Source organism: Nomascus leucogenys, chromosome 2 (assembly GCF_006542625.1).
Source record: "Nomascus leucogenys isolate Asia chromosome 2, Asia_NLE_v1, whole genome shotgun sequence".
Taxonomy (NCBI): domain Eukaryota; kingdom Metazoa; phylum Chordata; class Mammalia; order Primates; family Hylobatidae; genus Nomascus; species Nomascus leucogenys.
The window spans coordinates 72,134,238-72,155,766 of NC_044382.1; the positions used below are offsets into that span (position 1 = coordinate 72,134,238).

A 21,529-nucleotide genomic window follows, 5' to 3' on the forward strand; every position below is an offset into this window, starting at 1 on the left:
GTAGAAGAAAACAGCTTTACTGATGTGTCAGTGTTGCAGTTCTGGCAGTGTTGCAGCTCTGTGACTGACCCTGCAGAGCAGGGCTACCCCGTAGGCAGTGTGCTGAGAGCTGCAGCTCAGGGCAGGTTTGCAGTCATATTTATACCTACTGTTAATTACATGTAGATTAAGGGACAGTTTATACAGAAGTTTCTAGGAAAAGGGTGGCAACTTCCAAGTCATCAAGTCATTGATGACCCAGAAAGGAGTGGTAACTCCTGGGTGTTGCCATGGCAGTGGTAAACTGACATGACACACTGGTGGGCCTGTCTTATGGAAAGTGGCTTCCACCCCACCCCTGTTTTAGCTGGTCCTCAATTTGGTCTGGCGTTCAAACCCCGCCTCCAGAGTCAAGTCTCACCTCCTACCTCAGGGGCAGGCACTGCTCTGAGCATTTTTAATGTATTCTCCCTCTCTCTAATAGCTTTACAGGATATAATTCATATACCATACATTCACCCTTTTAAATTATACACTTCAGTGTCTAGCATATTTGAGGAGTTGTGTGATCCTCACTACAACTCTATGAAGCATCGTTTTCATCCCCATTTCACTAACGAGGACCTTGAGACTCAGAGGAGCTCAGTACTTGCCCGAGGTCAGACAGCAGTAGGTGGAGGAGTCAGGTAGCCGTGGAGCCCATCCATGCTTCTAAACCACTGCTCTACATTGCCTGCCCTGGAGACCCCTGGGATCCATGGCTCTTTAGAGTCAAGGGTAACAGGCATCTTCATCCAATCTTGGGGAGGGCCTGCAGCTTCTCTCATGGTCCGCGTTGATTTTGTCCCTGCAGGTTTTCCACTGCCCCATGAGTTTCTTTGACACCATCCCAATAGGCCAGCTCTTGAACTGCTTCGCAGGAGACTTGGAAGAGCTGGACCAGCTCTTGCCCATCCTTTCAGAGCAGTTCCTGCTCCTGTCCTTAATGGTGATCGCCGTCCTGTTGATTGTCAGTGTGCTGTCTCCGTATATCCTGTTAATGGGAGCCATAATCATGGTTATTTGCTTCGTTTATTATATGTGAGTAGGTTCTTTTTGCTTGTGACTTGGGGAGCAAGGCTGGGACCAACCCAGACTAGATGGTCCCAGAGGTGGACGGTCCAGGTCCCTTACCTCCACTGTCCATGCAGGATGTTCAAGAAGGCCATTGGTGTGTTCAAGAGACTGGAGAACTATAGCCGGTCTCCTTTATTCTCCCATATCCTCAATTCTCTGCAAGGCCTGAGCTCCATCCACGTCTTTGGAAAAACTGAAGACTTCATCAGCCAGTGAGTCCTTCTGCTGCCATTTGAGAATGATGGAACCACAGGGGTGGTGGGGAGCAGGGAAAGAATGGAGCGTCTGGGAATGGCATCATCTTCAAAAGCATCAGAGAGCACATTGTTCGATGGGCTTATTTCTCTGAGCCTCCAGAACCTGCTGAACCATTCTTTCATTTATAAGAATGAAAAATGTAAATGATAGGAAAAATGTTTGTAAACTTTAAAGACCTTGTATATATTGTATATATATGTATGGACATATGTATACATACATTTAATGATAAGGTGCATTACTGTGCAAACACATCTTGCATTATGTTATTTCTTTCACTTCCAAACAAATATCTTAACAAAATAATGAGGAACAATAGCTTTCTAAATAATAGAACTTCCTTCACTACTCATGCCATAGATTTGCCTCCTAAATGTTGAAACAAACAAACAAACAAACAAGTCCTATGATTGTTGTTGAGGTTTAATGGTGTAACATGAACTTATCTGCTTGTAGAGAATAATCAAGAACGGTCTTCACCTACAAGAAGTTCATAGTCTGGTGGAAAAAGAGAGAAACAGGCACATGTTTTTGTAATTATACATGATTGAAGAAGCTAGATGGCATAAAAGAGGGGCAAATAAACTGCTTGGGAGTTCAGAGGGGAAGGAGGTGGCCTGGGGGAATCAGAGAAGGCTTTCGGGAGGAGGTGGCATGGCATCTGAGCTGGCCTTGAAGCCTGGGTAAGACTTGGGCACACATTTGGGAGACGGTATGTGCTCAGTGAGCTGGAATATTGGATGAACTGTGGCACCTGCTCTCTCAGTGGCATTATAGACCACTCAAGGTCTGTGCAGACTCTAGGACTGAGGGGATCCTGGAGCGGTGCATTCGTTCAGCCCACACTGAGAACCCTGCCCCAAGGTATATACTAAGATAAGCAGATGAAGAGAGACTGGAGGGATTGGAGCTGTTGTTGAGGAAGGTCTCAGAGAAAAGGACGCTGAGATGAAGTGTGGGTTGAGCTATGGAAATATGTGGGTAGGAGCTCTCCAGGTAGAGGGGACAGTAAATGCAAAGACCATGAGATGGGGGAAGTAGGTTTGAAGGATAGCAAGGTGGCTTGAGCACAGGGGCCACAGAGTGACCAGGGTCTGTTGTGTTTAATCTGGGAAGGCCTCAAGGTGGAGGTTACTCAATCAGTATAGAAAGGTAAGGTGGACAGAATTTGGAATGTCTTATGCAAAGGTTCAGAGGGTATGGACAGAGTGAGTCAGAAGGGCCACTGTGCTGGGGTGATAGCCCACTCAGATGGTAAGATGGTTTTAGTTGATGTGTAAATGAATATTTAATTTCAATAATCAAAGGTTTATTTGAATGTACTTTAGAAAAAATGCAACTAACATATCAAACCCATTATTTATATAATTTAAGGTTGTGATTAAAGTTTCTTTTAATATACATTCTCAAACAAAGCAAGTAAAATAAGAATACTAATCAAATAACGGTATAGGTTGTGATTGACATGGAAAACTGTGACGGTGGTATGTGAAAATTGGAAATTGGTAGGTCTCTATTGGTTGGAAGTGACAGAAAAAACTAATGCAAACCAGCTTAAAAATATGACTTAAATATGGCAAAATAGTAACAATTGCTAAATTAGGTAGAGGGTATACAGATGTTCATGGAATCAACTTTTTAATTTCTTGGTACTTTAAAAAATTTTCATTAGAGGGTATACAGATGTTCATTAAATCAAGCTTTTAATCTCTTGGTACTTATAAAAATTTTCATAACAAAAGGCTGGGGAGGAGGACTTGATTAAAGTGAGGCTTAATCCAGAGACTCAGCTAATGTTCCCTGGGTGTCTCGGTTTTACTGCTCTGCCTTCCACGGTGTTATTTTACCTCTAAGCTCCCAGAGACCCTCTGGTGGCTCCAGGCTCCCCTCCTAGTAGCAGAATGGTACTTTCAGATCTCCCATCGTCCCACTGAAAGGAATCACTCCCACACTCACTCACACGTCCTGGCATTTATTCACTCTCTGTAGCCAATTTAGGGTAACTCACCCATCCCTGAGTGAGTCACAGAGGTTAGGCGAGGAGCATGTGCTAAGGATGGGCCTTATCAGCAGAGCATACTCCTCAATCTGGGTTAGGAGTCAGGTCAACTTCACCCAAATTCATGGCTGAGAAAGGGGTAGGGAGGAACTCCCCAAAGAAAAGTCAGGCCCTGCTGCTGGGAGTGGGGAACTGGATGCTGGAGGAAGCAGCCGGTATCTACCCTGACCCGGGGAGACCCTAGGTCAGACAAACACATGGTTCTTAGTCTGTGCTTTCCTTCTCAGGTTTAAGAGGCTGACTGATGCGCAGAATAACTACCTGCTGTTGTTTCTATCTTCCACGCGATGGATGTCGTTGAGGCTGGAGATCATGACCAACATTGTGACCTTGGCTGTTGCCCTGTTCGTGGCTTTTGGCATTTCCTCCACCCCCTACTCCTTTAAAGCCATGGCTGTCAACGTCGTGCTGCAGGTGAGGGGGTGACTCCGTGTGGGCCCTCTCTGAGCTTTGCTCATCCTCTGCCTGCGGCTTCTGGGCAGACTCAGGGGGTCCTCAGGTATTCAGTGACACCTTAGGTTCTGGCCACGTGTGATCTTAGGAGCTATGTGCTTGGCCTTCTGAAATTGGTACTTTGCTCTGTTTCCTGGTGGTCAGCTCTGAACTGGGAAGTCTGTATTCAAAGGTATTTAATAGGATCACAGGACACTGGGAGTGAAGGGGAGCCCACAGATGACAGAGTCCAGTGTTCATATTGTGCAGATGGGGAAACTGAGGCCCAGACAAGGGAAGGAGTTGTCCAAACAGATGCATGTTAGCAGAACTGGAACAAGAACACCGACCTCTTGGCTTCCTGGCTGCTGTCTTTATACCTAACCGCTCCTATCCTGATTGAGCTGTCAAACCTTTCTGAATCACCTGGAAGAGTCGTTTAAAAGGTGGGTTTTGCAGCCTGGCCCCTAGAAAAGAGCTTCTCAAACTTAAATGTGCCTAAGACTTGAAACAGACTTCTGGACCTTAGCCTGGGGGTTTGACTCAGTCTGGGCCTGGGTGGGGCTGCCAGGAGGACCATAGTCAAGGGCCACAGCCATAGAGATTCTGAGTCTGGTCCTGGGCCGGGGTCTTGAAATCTAATTTGTTTTTTAATTTTTTGAGACAGGATCTCACTCTGTCACCCAGGATGGAGCACAGTGGCACGATCTTGGCTCACTGCAATCTCCACCTCCTGGGTTCACTTGATTCTCCTGCCTCAGCCTCCTGAGTAGCTGAGATTACAGGCACATGCCACCATTCCTGGCTAATTTTTGTATTTTTGGTTAGACACGGGGTTTTGCCATGTTGGCCAGGCTGGTCTGGAGCTCCTGGCTTCAAGTGATCCACTGGCCTCGGTCTCCCAAAGTGCTGGAACTACAGGTGTGAACGACCGTGTCCAGCCTGGAATCTAATTTTTAAAACGGGTTCTGTAGGAGATTCTGATATAGTGAGCTGTGTACCTCAAGGCCGGCATCCCTCTGTTCCCAGCACACTGGGGGCTGAGAGATGGGGAGAGATGTGGAGAGACAGCGACTGGCCAAGGTTCACTGTCCACAGAGTCCCACAGAAGGGGCATCCGTGAAGGCCCCAAGGCCAGAGGCTGGCTTAGCAGTGCCTAAGGGAACCTGGGCTGTACCAGTCCAGGGCTTCTTCCCCCAGGGCTTATTCATTAATTGTCCCCCCTGTGGTTATGTGGCTTTCTCTCCAATTGGCTTGGGATCTTGTGTATGTCCCCTGAGAGAATGTGAGCCTCTGCACACACCTGTCTCTTATTGGCTATGGGAACATGGCCAAGTTACTTAAACTCTCTAAGCCCTACGTTTTCTATTTGTAAGACAGGAACAATAATAGCTAATATTCATTGAGCATTTATTTCAGGCCAGGCACTACTCTAGGTTTTTACAAGCATTACGTCTCACATTTGCACATAATCCTCACAAGTCTATGATTTTGAAACTTTTATTATCTCCCTTTTACAGATGAGGAATCCCAGGCACAGAGAGGTTAACCAATTTACCCAAAGCCACACAGCTAATAATGGCCAGAGCATCTTTGAACCTGGATATTCCAAATCACATGTTCCTTTTTTTTTTTTTTTTTGAGATGGAGTCTCTCTCTGCCACCCAGGCTGGAGTGCAGTGACGCGATCTCGGCTCACTGCAAGCTCCACCTTCTGGCTTCACGCCATTCTCCTGCCTCAGCTTCCCGAGTAACTGGGACTACAGGCACCCGCCACCATGCCCAGCTAATTTTTTTGTATTTTCTTAGTAGAGATGGGATTTCACTGTGTTAGCCAGGATGGTCTCGATCTCCAGACCTCGTGATCCGCCCACCTTGGCCTCTCAAAGTGCTGGGATTACAGGCGTGAGCCACCGTGCCCTGCCCCAAACCACATGTTCTTAACCACTTTGCTAATCTCATGCAGTGTGGTGATCACTGAATGCCCGGAAGAGAGCACGGCCAGTGCCTGGCATTGCACCAGCTCAGTGGAAGCTCCCAGTCAGCCCAGCTGTTATTACACTCCCAGGCGTCTGAGGGTGAGGACCGCATAGCTGTCTGAATGTCCCATGTGTCTGCAGAAGGCTCTGCACACACAGGTGTGTGCGTGTATGTCCAGGAATGCATGTATGTGTAGGAGTGCATGTATGTGCAGGAGCACATGTATGTACTGGAGTGCATGTGTGTGCTGGAGTGCATGTATGTGCTGGGGTGCATGTATGTCCATGAGTACATGTATCAGTCCTCCATGCTGAGCTGTTATTTTGGGCATGCAAAGAGGCTCCATCTCGTTCCTCGTTGAGCCCCCTGAAGCAGGCACGTACATGCACTGGGAGTGCAATAACAGCTGGGCTGACTGGGAGCTTCCACTGAGCTGGTGCAATGCCAGGCACTGGCCATGCTGTCTTCCAGGCATTCAGTGCTCACCACACTGCATGAGATGAGCAAAGTGGTTAAGAACATGTGGTTTGGGGCAGGGCACGGTGGCTCACACCTGTAATCCCAGCACTTTGAGAGTCCGAGGTGGGTGGATCACGAGGTCAGGAGATCGAGACTATCCTGGCTAACATGGTGAAATCCTATCTGTACTAAAAAAATACAAAAAAGTTAGCCTGGCGTGGTGGCGGGCGCCTATAGTCCCAGCTACTCAGGAGGCTGAGGCAGGAGAATGGCGTGAACTTGGGAGGTGGAACTTGCAGTGAGGCAAGAGCGCACCACTGCACTCCAGCCTGGGTGACAGAGCGAGACTCCATCTCAAAAAAAAAAAAAAAAGAAAAGAAAAAGAACATGTGGTTTGGAATACCCAGGTTCAAAGATGCTCTGCCCATTATTAGCTGTGTGGCTTTGGGTAAATTGGTTAACCTCTGGGATTCCTCATCTGTAAAAGGGAGATAAAAGTTTCAAAATCATAGACTTGTAAGGATTATGTGTAAATGTGAGACTTCATGTTTGTAAAAACCTAGAGTAGTGCCTGGCTTGGAATAAATGCTCAATGAATATTAGCTATTATTGTTCCTGTCTTACAAATAGACAACTTAGGGCTTAGAGCGTTTAAGTAACTTGGCTATGTTCTCATAGCCAATAAGAGACAGGTGTGTGCACAGGCTCACATTCTCTCTCTATCTCTCTCTCTGATACACACACATGCACCAGTGCAGAGTGACCCCCAAACCTCTGGCACTCTCAGGGAGAGGCACCACACCGGTGTCTTAGGGGATTCAGAATCACTAAGGCCCAGAAATCCCTCCTGCTGCTGCTTCAGGACATAGATCAGGAGGGCAGTGCTCAGGCCGAAGGTTGCCCAGTGCTGGTGCTGCCCTAAGCGCAGCCCTTGTAGGGAGCGAGGCAGAGGCTCGTCTCTCCCAGGGTGCACCGTTCACAGCAGGTGGTTGCTCGAAGGTTGTTGCACCACAGGAGACTCTGATGGGAAACCCTGCCTGGGGGACTGACTGCTTCAAAAGGCCCTTGAGGGTCTTTTCTTCTTTTCAAGGTCTGCTGTACTATTTAAGCATCTTATCTTCATCCTGGTAATAACTTCTCAGTTCCCAGTCCTTCAGTACTTTCCAAGTCACCTTCCACACTCTCACCAGAGTAATCTTTAATTATAGTTTTCATCATGTCACTGCCTTGTTCAGAAGCCTTCAAAAACTCTGTCTCCTGTCTACCAAACCTCAGCTATGGGGTCCTGACCTCAATGTGCTCCCTCTGCTCCAGTCAGGCCAGAATCTCACTGACTACTGCATGCACTTTTGAGAAAATTACATTCGAGCATTGGGAGGCAGGAATCACACGTCATATTGCTTTGCAGCCCCAAGAGGCTTCTCAGTAAATGCCAGAGATGCGTCTGGCTGCGAGGCAAAGAACCAACTCAAAATGGCCTCGACCATCTGGGAACTTATTCTCTCATGTAACCAGAAGGCTGGGGTAGGCCTATGCTCAGTTGGCTCATTTAGTGGCCTAGCATGAACCCTTGACCATTCTACCTTTCTGTGCTGGCATCCACAGCCTGGCTTTGTCTGCAAGTCTGTCTGTATTCATGGTCGCAAAACGGCTGCTGCAGCCCCAAGTGACACATCCTCCCACAATAACAGTCAAAGGCTGGAGAGGAGATAACTTTTTCCATGTGTTCCTTTTTAAAAGCAAAGAGAAATTTTCAAGAATACACCCATCTGATGCCTTCTCATCCTTCAACGGCCAGAATGGCATCATGAGCCCACACCTAAACCAATCTCTGACAAGAGGAGTAGAATAAATGTGGTTGGTTTGGATTAACCAAGCTTCCCTGAAGGGTAAGACCACCAGACACCCGAACATGATGCTGGCAAGGCAGCCCACAGGGTGTGATACACTGAGGGATGGGAGGAAAAGTGGTCTTCCAACCCACCCCTGGCCTCCTTTCCAGACTAAGCACCATTTCATCATGGTGCCCACCTTCTGTGACTTACAGAGGGCTTCCCCTCCTTCCTACAGCCTTTTGTTTCAGCCATAGCCAAATGGCTTGTGGGTGCCTGGATGTATTCTGCGAATTTGCTGCTTTCGGGCTTACATAGGCTGTTCTGTTTGGAACACAATTCTCCACCCATCTTTAGTCCACTGCATCTTACTTCACCTTAAAAATGTCCCTCTAGGACTGACTTCCTGGAATCCTTCCCTGTGCCCTCATCCAGGGCCCCTCCTGTGCATCCCAGTGGCACTCCAGGGCTTCTCTGTTGTGGAGTGCGCCCCTCTGCACTTTATTCTTTGTTGCCTTGCCTGCCTTTCCATCCAGCTGGGAGCTCCTCGTGGGAAGGCCTACATCTGCTGCACTTTGGGACATGGAGCCTGGTCCAGCACCTGGCACAGAGCCATCCACCAGCGTTTGTTGAATGAATGTATGATTAATGTGTTATCCAGCACGCCCTGCACGTCCTGTTTGCCCGTTTCTTGGGCCAGGGTAATGGAGGCTATAGACTGGGGCCCCAACCCCAGCTCTGCCTCCAGCTTCCAGATGTTTCTGTGGATGTAATTTCTTGTTTTGGAGCCTCAGTTTCCTTATCTTTGGTGCCCCCAATTCCCAAGCGTCCCTAACTCCTCTCGCCTGGGTTTCCCTGAGGGCAGGACCTGAGACAGGAACTTGGGTGCAGGCAGCTTATTTGGGAGGTGCTCCCAGGAACCAGGATTGAGGGAGCAGAAAAGTGAGACGGGGAAGGAGGAAGTCATCACGGGAGTGTGACATTGGGGTCCCTGTTCTATGTCACTAGGGCTCAACTGTCCTGGGATCTCCTGAGAAGCATATGGGGTATTTCCAGGACCATGCCCTCGAAGGCTGGGAGATGGGAGCATTTATCTCTGCTAGCTCTTATTCCCCATCAGTCAAAGTTCATTCTCAGTAACCTTAAGTCTCCTGGGTTTCTGGGATGTCCTCATGCACAGGCTAGGTGGTTGCTGTGATGTGGGCAGAGGTCTTGAGCAGAAAGACATACAGAGGGCACTCGAGGTGGAACAGTGTCTGGGGAGGTTCTCCCCCAGAATTGCCCATCGCAGCTGCAGCTAAACTCAGAAATGGGCTGAGGGGGCACCAGGGGCCTCTGCTCCATTCTTGCTAGGAAAATTATCTTAGTTTCAGGGGCCACTCAGGGGCAATGGCAATCAGTGGTTATCAGGAGTGTTGAAGAGCCTGAGCACACCCCAGCAGCCTCTTGACCCCTGACACTTCTCCTTCCTTCCAGCTGGTGTCCAGCTTCCAGGCCACTGCCCGGATTGGCTTGGAGACAGAGGCACACTTCACGGCTGCAGAGAGGATACTGCAGTACATGAAGGTGGGGTCCAGGTCTGGGTCTGGTGTGGGGAGCTATGCAAGTTGGGGCATGACTTCTGTGACCTCTACAAGCCCCACCGGCCTCAGAGCCCTGAGACCATCCCAGGAAACACCAGGCTCCTGGCCTTTCCTCCCCATCTTCCCCAGACTTTTGTTGACCCTCTCGCTGAAGCTCTTCCACACCTGTCTGCTCACTTTGACCACATCCCTCACAGCATTCCTAGGCAGAAGAGGAGATCATCTGCTCCTCTTGGAAATGAGAGGTTTGCCCGGTGCAATAATAATGATGACAATAATCTTTGTTCCTATTATTGCTTGCATTTATGTCATGGTGGCTAAGAGCACAGATTCTGTAGCCAGATTTCCTGGGTTCAAGTCTAAGCTTTACCATTTGAATCATTGGAATAACCTGGACAACTTATTCAAACTCTCTTTTCCCCATCTCTGAAATGAGAAAGACAATAGCATCGCTTTGCCAGATTATCACAAAGTTGAAATGATATAACACATAAAGCACCTAGCACACTGCCTGACCCATAGTGAGGCTCCATCATGTTCTTTATTATTGTGACTGAGACCTTTCTGTGGGCCAGGCATGGTGCTAAGCCCTTTATCTAGACTATCTCATGGGATCAGGGAACAATTTTATTATGTTGATTGAATGATTGTCCACATTTTTCAGACAAGGAAACCGAGGTTGGGCCAGGCAGAATTTTTGCTTAAGATCACACAGGCTGGGGCTGGCAGAGCGCTCTGCAAACCAGGTCTCCTGCCCCCTTGCATGAGTGGAATTTATGAATTGTAGGGCCCTGATTTCCCGCCCAGGGACGCTGCCGTGACACAGCACCAGCATGGGGAGTTGTGGCTTGGAGCCAGGTGGTCAGATCCAACTTCTTCTCCAGTGTTCTTCCCTCTCAACACACACAACTGCACTTGATGCAGAGTGGGCTCGGCGTTAGGCAGATCTGGGTTTGAGTTCCAACCTGAAACTGTGTGATCTTAAGTAAGTTATGGAACTTATCTTAAGTAAGTTGTTGATCTTAAGTTGTTGGATCCTCTATCTCCTCACCTGGGAAATGCCTCCAAAAAGGCCTGTCTCACAGGATGTGGATAGAGAGAGATTCAGTCTGCACAAGGGCTCTGAGCTATGAAACCCCCCGAAGGGGTGAGTCTCTGCTGCCTTTACTGTCATTATCTTGGATTCTATTTTGTTAAAGTCACACAGTAAATCAGGAACATTGCTCTATGTTAATAACAAGGGAATTAGCTATGCAGGTTTCTCAATCTTCTGGGGAAAACTTTGTGTGTTTTAGGTGATGGGGGCGCGGGGGATGTTCCTCTGATTACACAGCAGGGGGCTTGACCTTGGCACAGGGCAGGCTGGGGTGGGTCACACCCCCTACAGTGGGAGGCTGGCAGGCCCACAGTGGGTGGGCCGAGATGGATGATAACTATTGATTTCTTTTTCTTTCTTCAAAAACAAGATGTGTGTCTCGGAAGCTCCTTTACACATGGAAGGCACAAATTGTCCCCAGGGGTGGCCACAGCATGGGGAAATCACATTTCAGGATTATCACATGAAATACAGAGACAACACACCCACCGTGCTTCACGGCATCAACCTGACCATCCGCAGTCACGAAGTGGTGGGCATCGTGGGAAGGACGGGCTCTGGTGAGCTGAGCTTCCTGGGGGAGCATCCCCGGCTCCTCCTTTGCCCTTTGGGCACTAGACCTATTTGGGGGCATGTGTTTGCTCAGTCATCCCCCAAATATGTATTGGGTCCTCACGCTGTGCTGGGCCCTGTGCTAGACAAACACTGGTGAGCAAAACCCAAGGTCCCTGTGATCATGGGATTCCAGTGGAGGAGAGAGATGTTAAATAGACCAGCAAACAAAGACAGAAATATGACAGCTGCAGGCTGTCGTGGCTGCCAGGGAGGAAATAAACAGGGCGGTGTTATGCAGAATAATGGGGCTAGTGGTACCGGGCTGTGGATACCTGGGTTCTGAGCCCAGTGCTTAAGCTGAGGCGTGTAGGGTCCGGGCAGGAGCACTTTTGGAGGGACAGTGCAGGGCACTGCCAGGATGAAGGGCAGGATAGCAGTCACATCCAGACTCCCCTTTTCCTCCCTCCCCACCCGCTTCCTGGACTGCTCTCACCAGCCTCTGTCTCCTCCTCTTTCCTCTCCCAGTTTCCTTTCTCCTCCTCAGTTTCTCTCCCTGTCTTCCTCTCCTGTCACTTCTGGGAGATCTGGCCCAAGTCCCCCTCCCTCTGCCTCTTTGCATTGTTCAAAAACTACTGTAAGACTTGGTTCTTGTCCCCAGTCCCCCACTTCAGGACACCCCAGAGCTGCCTCCTCCAGGCAGCCCCATGGATGATGAGCACCTTCCTGGTCTCTGTCTCCTCAGCACTCCCGCACTGCAGGGTGAAAAGTTTCCACATATGTTCTTCTGGGTGTTCTTCTCTTGCTATTTTCCACCTGCCGATTGGTGGAAACCCTGAGAGGGCCGGGGTCTGGCAGAGAGAAGCTCTCAGTAGATTCTGACCCTACTGCCTATATTCTTTCAGTAGGTTTTTACCGAGCACCTACTATGTGCCTGGGAACCAAAAGGTAAGGAAGACACACAGCTTCTACCCTCACAGAGCTTAACTTTGAGAACAGGGTTGAAACTCCAATGCTTTGGAGCCTGGCAGGTGACATAGCTGAGTGCCATGGGTGGGTGTGATATACAGGGGCTGGGGAGGGCGGGTGGTGACTGGAGAATGCCACTGTGTCTCAACCAAGTGGCCGCACTCAGCTCCAGCTGAGCTGTTGCCTGGGGGGATATGGGTCCAGTGTTGCCAATTCTACTAAGTTTCAAGAGAAACATGCAATTTGAACTTTTATATCTGGGATTTTTAAAAATGCTGGCAAGGAATTAAAAAATAACCCTAACGTTGTGTGAATGAAACAAAACATGTCTGTGGGCTGGCTTTGATCCAGGGGCCCCACATGTGCCCTCTGATCTAGGCTGTAACAAGCTGCTCATGGCATTAGGTACCACCTGGAGCAGAGACGCCAGCTCTCTCCTACCCCTTCAGGGCTCACGATGATGAAGAATGGGCCACGGAGGGCAGCGGGTCAGGTGCGATCGCCAGGTGTGACCTGTGCTTCCGCTAGTGCAGATGCAGGAAACTGAGGCCCCGCTCGTTTCTTGCCCCACAGGGAAGTTCTCCTTGGGCATGGCTCTCTTCCGCCTGGTGGAGCCCGTGGCAGGCCAGATTCTCATTGACGGCGTGGACATTTGCAGCATCGGCCTGGAGGACTTGCGGTCCAAGCTCTCAGTGATCCCTCAAGATCCAGTGCTGCTCTCAGGAACCGTCAGGTGAGTGCTGGGCCAGCAGGCAGCCTGCAGGAGGTGGGTCACAGGACCAGGATTCCAGCACCGGGCTGCCTGTAGTGAGCTGGTAACCAGTGCCCCGATTTCCAGGCCTCCTTGGCCTGCTGGGCCACTCATGCCTACCTGGCTTACCTCACTGAAGTACTGTTGAGGGTTAAATGAGGCCTCAATATATATAAGAGCACTTTGTAAACCATGATGTTATACACAAAAACGAAACATGTTTTTATTTTTTAGAAACTGGATGGCATGGTGGTGCACAGCTGTAGTCCCAGCTATTCGGGAGGCTGAGGCAGGAGGATCACTTGAGCCCAGGAGCTCAGGGCTGTAGTACACTATGACTGTGCCTGTGAATAGCCACTGTGCTCCAACCTGGGCAACACAGCAAGACCCTGACTCTATTAAAAAACAAACAAGCAAGCAAACAAACAAAAAACAGAAACAAAACACTGATGAGATTGGTCAGATTTCACTACACCATTAAGCATTTGCACTCAGGCTACCATATTCTTTCTTGTCCAGATGTGGCTTATTCTCTCTGTGCACTGGGCAAAGCCCCTGGGGACGCTTTTAGGAAGTGCTTCTTCAGTGGTACACATTCTGGACAGGGGTGACGTGAGAAAAATCCGGGCAGCCCAGTCAGCGAAGCAGACAGAACCAGATCTTCCAGCCTCTTCACTACACTTTCTGTGTCCTCAGAAGTCAACTCAGGGACGAAGCTTTATCCAGATTAGGCTCCTACTGACTATTCACTTTATCTGGGAGGAAACATAAAGGCATGGGGACTGAGGAAGACGGATGCACTAAAAAGCAGGCTAGGTCCCCCATGTTTTGTGATATTTAAGGAGAATTCTTAGAGCCAGGAGATAAACTGAGCCCCACAGCTTCATTCATTCATTCCTTCATTCATCCTCCCACTCATTTAACTTGCCTTTTCTGAGCTTCTGCCTGGTCCGGACACTGTGCTAGGGACTGGAGCCAGTTTAATGAATGTACATTTCCCCTGCTCCCCCAGTAGGAGCTCACAATGTGGGTGGGGAAGATGGTTTTGTACAGGGGTAAGACCCAATAAATCACAGTATGAAGGGGTAATTGCTAGATCAGAGATATGTACAAAATGCTAAGGAGCTACGACTGGGATGAGTCACTGCCTGAGTGAATCCAGAAAGGCTTCCCAGAGGAGGGGACATTTGATCAGGGTCTTGAAAGCTGAGTAGGAGCTTGCCAGGCAGAAAGAGGAGAGAAACTCTTTTCAAGGAGAGGGAACAATATGTGCACAGACACAGGGTTTCAAAATGACTGGGTCATGAGGCGGGGCATGGTAGTTCATGCCTATAATCCCAGCACTTTGGGAGGCCAAGGCAGGGAGATAACTTGAGGCCAGGAGTTTGAGACCAGCCTGGCCAACATGACAAAACCCTGTCTCTAATAAAAATACAAAAATTAGCCAGATGTGGTGGTGCATGTCTGTAATTCCAGCTACTCGGGAGGCTGAGGCACGAGAATTGCATGAGCCCGGGAGGTGGAGGTTGCAGTGAGCTGAGATCGCACTACTGCACTCCAGCCTCGGCGACTGAAGGAAACTCTGTCTCAAAACCTTCCCCGCCCCTCCAAAAAAACCAAAAAAATGGTTGTGTTAGGGGAATTATAAGACATTTAGTGATAGATTTCTATGTTAGAGTAGAATGTGTTCAAATCTCCTGTGCGTTGGTATGAAGAGTAGTAAAAATATGAACTTAACATTTATTGAGCATTTATATGTGCCAACTGAATGCCTTAGTATACTGTCTAATTTAACTCTCCCAGCAACCCTGTGAGGCCCTTTCATTATCCCCATTTTACAGATGAAGGCACAGAGCTTAGAGAGGAAGGAGACTTGTTTAAGGACACACAAAGAAATGGTGAAGATGAGATATAACCCTAGGTGTTCTAAACCCATAATTTGTGATATTTCCCCCACCTCTTGCTGCAGAAAGAAATGTAGACTTGAAATCCTACCTTAGAACTTAAGGCTCTACCTTAAGCGTCTCTCTGAATGTCTTTGATGCCAGCCTGGCTCTCATACTGGCTTGTGGTGTGACCTTGAACAAGCCATTTAAAACTGATAAGAAAGGAGTATACCCATCTCATGGAGGAGAAAATGTCAAATAACCCATCTATGAAAGTGCTTTGGAGATATCAAATGTCATGCAAATAAGACCTGCCTCTTCTTTAGTACACATTAGCCCTACACACAAGATATGTGTGGCTGGCACAACTGGGGAAGGATAAAGCAGAGGTGGACAGGTTTCACTCAGGGCTACGTGGCTGCATAGCAGGGAAGTGTCTGTAGTGCTGCCTGTTCCAGATGCAAGTGTAAAGCTTGCTGGGTGTAAAGTCCAGATAGATCCCCTCTCTCATATCAGTTACCTGGATGTTAGGATTCTTTTCACTGCAAGAAACAGAAAGTCCAGCCCCCCCCACAATGAGCTACCACTTCACACCTACTAGAATGGCTATAACAATAATAAAAGGTAAATAGCAAGTATTATTAACAAGGATGTGAAAAAATTGAAACTCTCATGCATTGCCAGTGGGGATGTAAAAATGTGCAGAGACCATGGAAAACAATTTGGCAGTTCCTCAAAAAGGTAAACAAAAGTTAGCTGGGCATGGTGGTCTGTGCTTGCAATTCCAGCTACTCGGGAGACTGAGGTGGGAGGCTTGCTTGAGCCCAAGAGGCCAACGCTGTAGTGAGCTGTGTTTGCACCACTGCACTCCAGCCTCGTCGACAGAGTGAGACCCTGTCTCAAAAAAAAAAAAAAAAGTTGAACATAGAATTACCATGTAATCCAGGAATTTCACTTCTAGTTATATATCCCAAAGTGTTGAAAGCAGAGACTTCAACCCATATGTGTACACTAGTGTTTAGAGCAGCCCTACTCACAGTAACCAAAAGGTGGAAACAAGTCATATGTCTATAAACAGATGAATGGAGAAACAAAATGTGGTATATACATACAATGGAATATTATGCAGCTCTAAAAAGGAGGGAAATGATACATGCCACAATATGGATGGACACGAAGTGAAAGATGCCAGACAGAAGGACACATACTACATGATTCCACTTATATGAGGTAGCTGGAATAGGCAAATCCATATCGATGGAAAGTAGAATAGAAGTTACCAAGGGCTGGTGGGGAGGGGAAAGAACTGTTTAATGGGTATAGAGTTTTTGTTGGGGATAATGAAAAAGTTTTGTTTTGTTTTGTTTTGTTTTGTTCTCAGACCGAGTCTCACTCTGTCACCCAGGCTAGAGTGCAGTGACACCATCTCAGCTCACTGCAACCTCTACCTCCTGAGTTTAAGTGATTCTTCTGTCTCAGCTTCCTGAGTAACTGGGACTACAGGCTTGCATCACTGTGCCTGGCTAATTTTTGTATTTTTAGTGGAGTGGGGTTTCACCATATTGGCCAGGCTGGTCTCAAACTCCTGACCTCAAGTGTTCCGCCCACCTCAGCCTCCCAAAGTGCTGGGATTACATGTGAAGCACCGTGCCCAGCAGGATGATGGAAAAGGTTTTGATATAAATAGTGGTAATGGTTACATGACATTATTAATGTATTTAATGCTGCTGAATTGTACACTTTTAAGTGGTTAAAATGATAAATATTATGTACTTTCTATCACACAATAAAACAAAACCCAAATGGCTTAAGGAAAAGTGGCCTCTAATGACTCATGCATGATAATGGGGAGGCCAAGGCTGAGTTCCAGGGCCCGGTTTTCCCCTAGCATTGCCTTGCTTCATTCTGAACTCCACATGAGGGCCCTGGGGGGCTCCACGTGTCCCACTCCTGTGGGAGGATGGTTGCAATCTCTCCGCACGTCTCTTCTCCCATGGTAGCCTGAAAAGTCCTGAGATACACTCTGATTGGTTACTTTCCCACCCCGAGCTAAGCACCATGGCCAGGGATCGCTGTATGTTGGTTGGCTTATCCTTGAGCCCTTTGCTCCATCTGGAGTGGATGGTGGAGCCCAGCCTGGAACACATGGGCTGGGGGACTGGGGAGGAGGTGGCCCCTAAACAAAACCTGGGGCTGCTGCCTGCAGAAGGAACAGGTGCTGGGAGGTGCAGGAAATCTCCATTCGTGGTGGTTCCATGCATTTCCCTAAACCCCATAATCCAGTTCTAAACATTCTTGGTCATTCACTGGGCATATAAATGAGTGTTCAAAGGCTGGGTGATGTTGTTGAACACTTCTCTTTCTCTCATACGGCAGATTCAACCTAGATCCCTTTGACCGTCACACTGACCAGCAGATCTGGGATGCCTTGGAGAGGACATTCCTGACCAAGGCCGTAAGTAGCTCCAAGGCCCAAGTCTTCGTCTAAGTCTGCATCGCCCATGGGGGGCTGCTCCTTTGGGGCTCCCCTCACGTGGTGTTCCAGCTGCTGCTGCTTCAGGTCATGGATGCATCATCTCATGGAGATGAGATGACTTGGCATTCCTAAGTCAAGGCTGATGGCACTCAGACACCAACCGTGTGCCAGACACTGTTCTAGGCTCAGGGGCACAGCAAAGACAAGGCAGATGAGGTCTTTGTCCTCCTGGTACATTCAATGGGAGATAAAGGCAACAAGTAAATGCAGGAGATACTTTCAGATACTGGTAAGGGCTGTATAGGTAGTCATGAGACCCATAGAAACTTCAGGGCAGGAGCAGCTCTTTTCCATTGGGTGGCCAGGCAAGGTCTCTTTAACCAGGTGATAGCTGAGCTGAGACCAAGAACTGAGGGGCAGCCGGTGAAAGATCTTTTGAGAGGACATTCTGGGCACAGGAGCTAGCGTATGTAAAGGCCCAGAGATGAGAGTGAGCAAGGCGCAGTTAAGGAGCAAGAAGACAGAGGCTGGAGCGTAGAGAGAGGAGGGCAGTGTTGCCAACACAGCGGGAGACCGACGAGGTCAGGTTGGGTCTCACCCCACAGTGGCTTGCAGGTTATGTTCTCTTCTTCCCATATCACAGATCTCAAAGTTCCCCAAAAAGCTGCATACGGATGTGGTGGAAAATGGTGGAAACTTCTCTGTGGGGGAGAGGCAGCTGCTCTGCATTGCTCGGGCTGTGCTTCGCAACTCCAAGGTGAGGCCACCACTGCTGTGTGGCCAGGGGAGCCACAGACTACGCATGATGAGGGAAGCCACACCGGCTCCTTCTCCCTTCACTACTGTGGGACACTGGGCTCTGTGCTGTACGTCTTCTCAATAACAACAACAACAACAGCAGAATCCAAAGGGCTTATTCATTTCTTTTTTTTTTATTATTATACTTTAATTTCTGGGGTACATGTGCACAACGTGCAGGTTTGTTACATATGTATACATGTGCCATGTTGGTTTGCTGCACCCATTAACTCGTCATTTACATTAGGTATATCTCCTAATGCTTCCCCTCCCCCTTCCCCCCACCCCATGACAGGCCCCGATGTGTGATGTTCCCCACCCTGTGTCCAAGTGTTCTCATTGTTCAGTTCCCACCTATGAGTGAGAACATGCGGTGTTTGGTTTTTTGTCCTTGCAATAGTTTGCTGAGAATGGTGGTTTCCAGCTTCATCCATGTCCCTACAAAGTACATGAACTCATCCTTTTTTATGGCTGCATAGTATTCCATGGTGTATATGTGCCACATTTTCTTAATTATTTCCACACACCTACAACCATCTGATCTTTGACAAACCTGACAAAAACAAGAAATGGGGAAAGGATTCCCTATTTAATAAATGGTGCTGGGTAAACTGGCTAGCCATATGTAGAAAGCTGAAACTGGATCTCTTCCCTACACCTTCTACAAAAATTAATTCAAGATGGGTTTATTCATTTCACTGAGTGCCATTCCACATGCATTTGTGGTGTGGGTGAGGCATGGGAGATGAGATTCATAGCCTAGGCTGCCTGATAGCGGATTCCTTACACCTGAGCTGAAATGTCTCCGACTAGACCAAATGATGATTCTCTTTTCTCAGAAAAACACAACACATTAGACCCTTGTTGATTTTTAAATTGCCTACTGTATACTCTTTTAAAAACTTCGATGCAGGACATCGCTTTTATCTTTATTAGAATTGGGAATTGGATGACAGATGCTGATCCGGGGCAAAATTGCATATTTTTTTTTAAATTTACTTTAAGTTCTGGGATACATGTGCAGAATGTGCAGGTTTGTTACATAGGTACACATGTGCCATGGTGGTTTGCTGCACCTATCAACCCATCATCTAGGTTTTAAGACCCACATGTATTAGGCATTTGTCCTAATGCTCTCCCTTTCCTTGACCCCCACCACCTGACAGGCCCTGGTGTGTGATGTTCCCCTCCCTGGGTCCATGTGTTCTCATTGTTCAACTCCCACTTGTGAATGAGAACATGCGGTGTTTGGTTTTCTGTTCCTGTGTTAGTTTGCTAAGAATGATGACTTCCAGCTTCATCCATATCCCCGCAAAGGACATTAACTCATTCTTTTTTATGGCTGCAAAATTGCATATTTTTACAAATTTGGTGGAACAGGGCTTCCAGAAGCTTTCTAGATATTTTGTCCATAATTTCAGGTGTTTGAGTATGTGAGATAGACTGGGGCAAACCTTCTCCTACGTAGGCGAGGCAAGACACACATGTACACACATACTTATGCATGCATATGTACACACCTCCTCCATACTCACACATATATGCATGCTCATACACACATATCATGGTTAATTAATGATAAATGCAAAAACTGTTGGTGCAAACTGTCAGAGCTGTGGGAAAAGAGCTCAGTGGGGCCCAAAGCCTGGGAAAATTTCAGAGGAGGTAGGACTTTCCCCCTCTTCTTTGGAGAGATGAACAACAAATTTGCAATGTGCACGTAGTACTTTCTTCACTTCACACTTCCTTATTTCAATTACATAGCCATTTGGTGCTGCAATGGCTTCCTCTGTATTACTTCCCAAATTTGAGTCATTACTTTATGATTTTTGTCATCTCTGGGTACCACCTACCCTGTGATTTACTAATGATACTCCCTTTTCAAAAACGGCCTCAACCCAAGCAGTGCCATCTGTGAAATCACACTTTCAGTGCGAGTTACAGTTTCCTCATGCATATCGTTAATGAAATAAATACAAAAATGTTAAACTAAAAAGAGTGTTTATCCATATGCTGGAGAAATCATCTCATGTGCCTCCTGGGGTGTGTGCCTGCCCCTTCTGGAGATCACTGCTCTACTTTAATTTAGGTAAATGGAAAGTAGTTAATAAAACACGAAGTTGCCACTAGGCCATTTTCATTTCCAAGAACTTAATTCTCTGGCCACTAAAATGCAGTTAGCTCCTGGTTGAGACCTAATGTTCTCTTCATAAGGTAATGGATAATCAGCAATCAGAGCGGGCTTTGCACTCAGCACAATTCTCCCATTTCCCAGCTAAAGAAATGGAGACCTGGAGAGGAAGGGCCCTTTAGTGGTAAACCCAGGTGTCCAGGGCCTGAAGTAGACGCCTTCACCCCTGTTTTGTACTCATCAGATCATCCTTATCGATGAAGCCACAGCCTCCATTGACACTGAGACAGACACCCTGATCCAGCGCACAATCCATGAAGCCTTCCAGGACTGCACCGTGCTCGTCATTGCCCACCGTGTCACCACTGTGCTGAACTGTGACCGCATCCTGGTTATGGGCAATGGGAAGGTGAAGGCTGCGTCCTTGGGCTGGTGGGAGGATGAGGGCTCAGGCTGCTACCCCAGATGCCTTTGAGTCCTCCAAGGACACAAGCTCAGCTGTGCCCTGATCCTCCCCTCACCTTTCTCTACCCTCCAGGTGGTAGAGTTTGATCGGCCGGAGGTCCTGCGGAAGAAGCCTGGGTCATTGTTCGCAGCCCTCGTGGCCACAGCCACTTCTTCACTGAGATAAGGAGATGTGGAGACTTCATGGAGGCTGGCGGCTGAGCTCAGAGGTTCACACAGGTGCAGCTTCGAGGCCCACAGTCTGCGACCTTCTTGTTTGGAGACAAGAACTTCTCCTGGAAGCAGGGGTAAATGTAGGGGGGGGTGGGGATTGCTGGATGGAAACCCTGGAACAGGCTACTTGATGGCTCTCAAAACCTTAGAACCCCAGAACCACTGAGACATGGGATTCAGTGATCATGTGGTTCTCCTTTTAACTTATATGCTGAATAATTTTATAAAAAGGTAAAAGCTTATAGTTTTCTGATCTGTGTTAGAAGTGTTGCAAATGCTGTACTGACTTTGTAAAATATAAAACTAAGGAAAACTCACTTTCTTTGTTCTGCTTCCTTTCTTTTCTTTTCTTTTTTTTTTTTTTTAGACAGGGTCTTGCTCTGTTGCCCAGGCTGGAGTGCAGTGGCGTAATCTCAGCTCACTGCAGCCTCTGCCTCCCGGGTTCAAGCAATTCTCCTATCTCAGCCTCCTGAATAGCTAGGATTACAGGCATG

The 21,529-nt window shown here is 47.9% G+C and overlaps 1 protein-coding gene across 1 annotated transcript in view; it reads left to right on the forward strand.

The window, feature by feature from the left end:
* LOC100582153 (ATP-binding cassette sub-family C member 11) overlaps positions 1 to 21,145 on the forward strand; it is a 40,312-nt gene extending 19,167 nt beyond the window's left edge. Inside the window, 10 exon segments of the mRNA XM_030821836.1 lie at positions 833 to 1,059; positions 1,170 to 1,307; positions 3,640 to 3,826; positions 9,592 to 9,681; positions 11,165 to 11,354; positions 12,889 to 13,048; positions 17,329 to 17,407; positions 18,072 to 18,185; positions 20,602 to 20,766; positions 20,896 to 21,145. Of these exon segments, the coding sequence (XP_030677696.1) occupies positions 833 to 1,059; positions 1,170 to 1,307; positions 3,640 to 3,826; positions 9,592 to 9,681; positions 11,165 to 11,354; positions 12,889 to 13,048; positions 17,329 to 17,407; positions 18,072 to 18,185; positions 20,602 to 20,766; positions 20,896 to 20,988 (1,443 nt within the window). The 3' untranslated portion in view covers positions 20,989 to 21,145.
* The last annotated feature ends 384 nt before the right edge of the window (positions 21,146 to 21,529 follow it).